Source organism: Stegastes partitus, unplaced genomic scaffold (genome assembly GCF_000690725.1).
Source record: "Stegastes partitus isolate 25-593 unplaced genomic scaffold, Stegastes_partitus-1.0.2 Scaffold895, whole genome shotgun sequence".
NCBI lineage: Eukaryota > Metazoa > Chordata > Actinopteri > Pomacentridae > Stegastes > Stegastes partitus.
Genome location: NW_007578626.1, coordinates 27,190 through 32,178, shown reverse-complemented (window position 1 = coordinate 32,178; position 4,989 = coordinate 27,190). Strand labels below are relative to the sequence as shown.

The 4,989-nt window shown below is 46.1% G+C and overlaps 1 protein-coding gene and 1 long non-coding RNA gene across 6 annotated transcripts in view; both read right to left on the bottom strand.

Annotated features, from left to right (window-relative positions):
* Window positions 1–509: 509 nt before the first annotated feature.
* Window positions 510–1,427, bottom strand: LOC103365981 (uncharacterized). The gene is made up of 2 exons (XR_520645.1): window positions 1,072–1,427; window positions 510–859 (listed from the first exon to the last, which is right to left on the bottom strand). It is a non-coding gene; the product is annotated as an uncharacterized LOC103365981 (long non-coding RNA).
* Window positions 1,428–1,942: 515 nt separating this feature from the next.
* The window catches only part of chmp1a (charged multivesicular body protein 1A), an 11,487-nt gene continuing 8,440 nt past the window's right edge, over window positions 1,943–4,989 (bottom strand). For 3 of the 5 annotated variants that reach the window (XM_008293567.1, XM_008293566.1, XM_008293565.1), the window contains 4 exons: window positions 4,268–4,414; window positions 4,064–4,192; window positions 3,419–3,615; window positions 1,943–2,050 (listed from right to left, as the gene is read on the bottom strand). In XM_008293567.1, the coding sequence (XP_008291789.1) occupies window positions 2,029–2,050; window positions 3,419–3,615; window positions 4,064–4,192; window positions 4,268–4,414 (495 nt within the window). In that variant the 3' untranslated portion in view covers window positions 1,943–2,028. Of the gene's footprint in view, window positions 2,051–2,410; window positions 2,533–2,851; window positions 3,616–4,063; window positions 4,193–4,267; window positions 4,415–4,989 lie in introns of those variants that run through there. The other 2 variants (XR_520647.1, XR_520646.1) reach the window with 1 other exon arrangement.

The window sequence follows — 4,989 nt, the reverse complement described above, 5'->3', positions numbered from 1 at the left end:
GGCAGGAGGAGCCGGAGGAGACAGGAGGAGGCAGGAGGAGGCAGAAGGAGGCAGCAGGAGGCAGGAGGAGGCAGGAGGAGGAAACGCTGCCTGCTTCCCGTCAGCGAGGAGCTGCAGGAACATTTAGTGCTTCACGTGTTCACCAGGAGATCAATGTGGGAACACTTAGAGACCACCGCGGTGGAGGAGACCACATGAGCACAGAGGAACCAGAGGAACCAGAGGAACCAGAGGAACCAGAGGAACCAGAGGAACCAGCACCGAGCTGGCAGCCAGAGGGAAAGACACTGAAGGGACACAAAGAGACACAAAGCAACAGGAAACTAGACAGGAAACAGTAAAATGAAAAACGACTGTAAACAGACACAAAACAACCACAGAGACACACAACGACCAAAACCAAAACACAAAAAACACAAAGAAAGCAAAAAGCTATCAAACAAACACACAAAACAACCAGAAAGACAAAAAAAAAAAAAAGGGGGAAAAATGTTCTGAAAATGACCCAAAACGAATCAAAGACGAGGTCGGACCTTTAAAATGAAAAAAACATGAAAACAACCATAAAATGTGAAAACAACAGATTGTAGGCTGTGATCTAATGAACACATGAAATGACAGGACGCTGGAAAAACAGAAGGAAACGTAGAAACACTGGAAGAACGTGAAGCTGAATCTGTTTAGATTCAGTAAAACAATCATTTTACACGTCGTACAGCGATTCTGGTGTGGACGTGGTGTTTAGCTTTCCTCTGGGTTCACATGTAATGAACGCTGATCTTCTGTGAGTAGAACTGAAACTCGTTCCCACTGTTCTGCCCTCACTTCACATCACAGGAAGAACGTGTAAACTAATGTTCTGGGGATTTAAATAAAGTAAAAACATTAGAACATGTTTGACATCAAACATTGTAAAAACTCTTTATAGATTGTTTTTGATGGTTTATAAACATATTTAGATGATATTTGGTGTAACATAAGCAGCCTTTACATTATGTTGCTCTGACACCTGATAAAATAACAACGTGAACCTTTAACGCTACAGAACGTCCTATTTTAGGTGGAACGGACCTTTAACTTGTCAGCGCCGGTACAGTCTCGGTGCTGAAGCTGCAGACACACAACTGGACACAGGAAGCAGCACAGGACAGGCGTCAGAGGGCACGACTTTATTGTCACCAGATAAATATACAAAACAAAAGTGCTGTCGAGTATAAATGAAGCCTCCCCGCGTGGAGACGGGCCACAAACTGAACATCCAGAGCTGAACCGGCTTCGACCCGCTGCCACCAACCCAGAAAACAAAAACCACCAAGCAAAAAACCCTCCAGAGCCTCCAACCGGACCCCCTCAGAACCAGCTGGTTCTGTATCTGCAGCACCTTCATCTACTGACCAGAGTTCTACCTTCAGACTGTGAATGTTCCAGAGGTCCAGGTCCTTNACCGGGTCTGCTGGGAGCCGCTGGAGGAGCTCATGAAAAGTTAACGTGTCTCATGAATGTTTAACAGCACGCTGCTATTGTGGAGCCTAACGGGACGAAGAGGAGGAAGAGGAGGGAGAGGAGGGAGAGGAGGGAGAGGAGGAAGAGGAGGGAGAGGAGGGAGAGGAGGGAGAGGAGGGAGAAGAGGAAGAGGAGGGAGAGGAGGGAGAGGAGGGAGAGGAGGGAGAAGAGGAAGAGGAGGGAGAGGAGGACGAAGAGGAGGAAGACAAAGAAGAAGAGGAAGAGGAGGGAGAGGAGGAAGAGGAGGGAGAAGAGGAGGAAGAGGAGGGAGAGGAGGGAGAGGAGGAAGAGGAGAGAGATGAGGGAGAGGAGGAAGAGGAGGGAGAAGAGGAAGAGGAGGAAGAGGAGAGAGAGGAGGAAGAGGACCAGGAAGCAGGACACAGTCATCAGCTGTCATNTAATCAATAGGCTCATTAAGTCCTCCGGTAGGAACAGTTCAATAGAAACACACTCTGCCTCCCGCCGCCGCACCAACCGGCTGCTTCCTCTTCCTCGCCATCGCCGCCGGCTTCTCCTGCAGCAGGTTCAGTTCCTCAGAGCCGCCAGCCTGGAACACACACACACACACACACACACACACACACACACAGACACACAGACACACAGACACACACACACACACACACACACACACACAGATCAGATCAGATCAGATCAGATCAAACAGCAGTGATGGTCACTATCACCACAGAGGAAATAAACTCTAACGTTGGTTATTTTGCTCAGACTTCCTGTTTCATGAATCACAGACTGCATCCAGTCAAACCACAGAAAGAACGTTTTCATTTGCATGTTAAATAATAATAATAAAATGATGCTGTTCTTTAAATGTTCAAATCAGCAACAAATATCATTATTTTACAGATATTTGATATGTTTTTAAATTTTTATTTTTGTTGGCCTTATTCAGAGCAGCAGAGAGAGACAGGAAATGAGGAGAAGAGCAGGGAGAGACCTGCAGCAAAGGGTGGAGAGCAGGAGTCCAACCCACGACCGCTGAATCTGGAAGCTACAGCTAACTACAGCTAACTATAGCCAACTACAACTATGGGTAACTAAAGCTAACTATAGCTACAGCTAACTACAGCTAACTATAGCCAACTACAACTATGGGTAACTAAAGCTAACTATAGCTACAGCTAACTACAGCTACCTACAGCTACTCATAGCTAACTACAGCTTCCTACAGCTAACTACGCAAACTGCAGCAACCTACAGCTAACTATGCTAACTGCAGCTACCAATGCTAACTGCAGCTAACTACAGCTAACTACGTTAACTACATCTAACCACAGCTAACTACAGCCAACTATAGCTAACTACAACTAGCTATGCTAACTACAGCTACCTACAGTTAACCACAGCTAACTACAGCTAACTATGCTAACAACAGCTACCTACATCTACTTTTCAGATATTTGTTGTTGTGTGAGAGACCAGTTAAAGTAAATAACGAGTAAATGACGTCCACATAAAATACGTACTTTTAAAACGGAAATTCATTCTTTTACTATATGTGAGTTTTTACTGCATTCAAATCAGAAAAACAAGTTTCTGTTATTTTCACCGTTTGTACAGTTTGTTTTAGTGTTGGACTGTTTTTAGTTCTTCTGAAACCTTCATGAACAGATTGTATTTGTCTTCACAGTGAACAGAGAAGGAGCAGCTCTGCAGTAAACGATTGTTCTCACGTTGTTATTTCAGCGTGTTGTGAAGGACAAAGGTGACATCTTTACTGTCTGAATATTTAAAACTCGGTTCTGTAAATCGATGCAGAACAGCTTCTCTGAACAGCTGGTGTGTTATTTTGTCTCCAGAACCAAGGAAAGGCTTAGTGAGATGAAGACACGTGATCTTTTGTCTCCAGCTCTGACCCGCCCACGCTGCAGGGTCCAGGTTCTGGCTCAGTTCTTACCGTCGGGACAGCTGGTCCTCCTTCTCCTGGCTCCGGGAGCTCTCTCCTCCCACCACCGACGTGGCTCCGGCCGGCAGCTGGCTGAGCTGGTCCATCACCTCCAGGCCGCTCTCCTCAGCGATCTGGTGGATCAGGTCGTCCACCTGCTCCTGAGGCGTGGTCAGGGTCATGGCCGAGCTCATCGAGTCCTCCATCACCTGGAAGACAGAACAGAACCACACGGGGAAGTCAGACCAGAGCGGTTGGGTTTCACTGCTGGAGTCCTCGTCAGCTAGAACCCACCCCAACGTGTGCTCCCTGAAAAGACCTGCTAAACGACATCATTTATCAGAGTCAAGAACCGTAGAAACACAAAGACTTATATTGGACTAATCCTGTCTGACGGGCTCTTCTGTCAGAACACAGAACCAGGCCTACTGCAGGATCAGGAGACGATGTTAGCTCTAGTGACGGTTCCTGGTTTTTACATTTCGGTATAACAGTTTAATAAGTTGTCTTATTTCTGTGCTGCTGACAGAAGACATCTCTGGGTTCTGTCTCCTCCTTCATGTGGTTCTGGTTCCACAGAGCTGCAGGACTTGATGCTGTGAAGAAAACTGAGACAGGAGGAAAGACAAAAGGCCCAGAAGCTGCTGTAACACTCACTGAGGTGTGGACGTCGAGGTTCTGAACCTGGGTTTCAAACTTATCCATGACAGCAGAGACCTTCTGGAGGTCCATGGAGTTCAGAGCTTTGTCCAGGGCCTTGGTCACCTGACCCATGTTCTTGGTCACCTGATGGGAAGACACATGGATGAGATGTTTCACACTGACAGACACAAGAAGCAGCGTGTGAAGCCAGGAGCTCACCCCCTTCATGGTGACGGCCGTCTGGACTTTGGAGGCCACTGCGTCCACCCGGGACGCCATACGCAGCCAGTTGAGGCCTTCGTTTTTTTTCCGGATGGCATTTTCTGCGTAGACTCTGGCACATTCCACGTTCTTCTGCTGCAAAGCCTGTTGGTGAGACGCGAGCGGTTAAACGTCTTCACCTGTTGGACACGAGCACATGGATCACGTACAGCTGCAACCACAAGTTCACACACACTAAGATTAGGAAAGCCCAGATGATGATGTCATGGCTTTGGAAGCTTCTGATTGGTTAACTGACAGCCTTCATTCTCGTGACACCGACAGCAGTCCTTCAAAAAGGTAAAATAATGAGCGACACCCCACGGATACAAGCAGATAGGAGAGAAAAACCCAGACAGTAAACACACCATCACCAACCCAGGGCTCTATGATGCAGATAAAGCTGATTATTTGATCAACTCATCGACTGTTTGGTCCATAAAATCTCCACAACGAAGAAACAGCAAATACTGGTTTAGTTTTTACTATATTTTAGTTTTTGAAAAAATAATTTAAAAAAGAGCAAAATAACAATTTGATCATCAAAACTAATGAACTTAGTTTGGACTAATCGTCGGGATTCAACTCATTACTTTAAAATGGAGAGAAATGGAAAAATAAATGTTGTTCATTTCTTTTCAATCACGTATTTGTTTTTATTAACCTGCCCAGACTCTAGT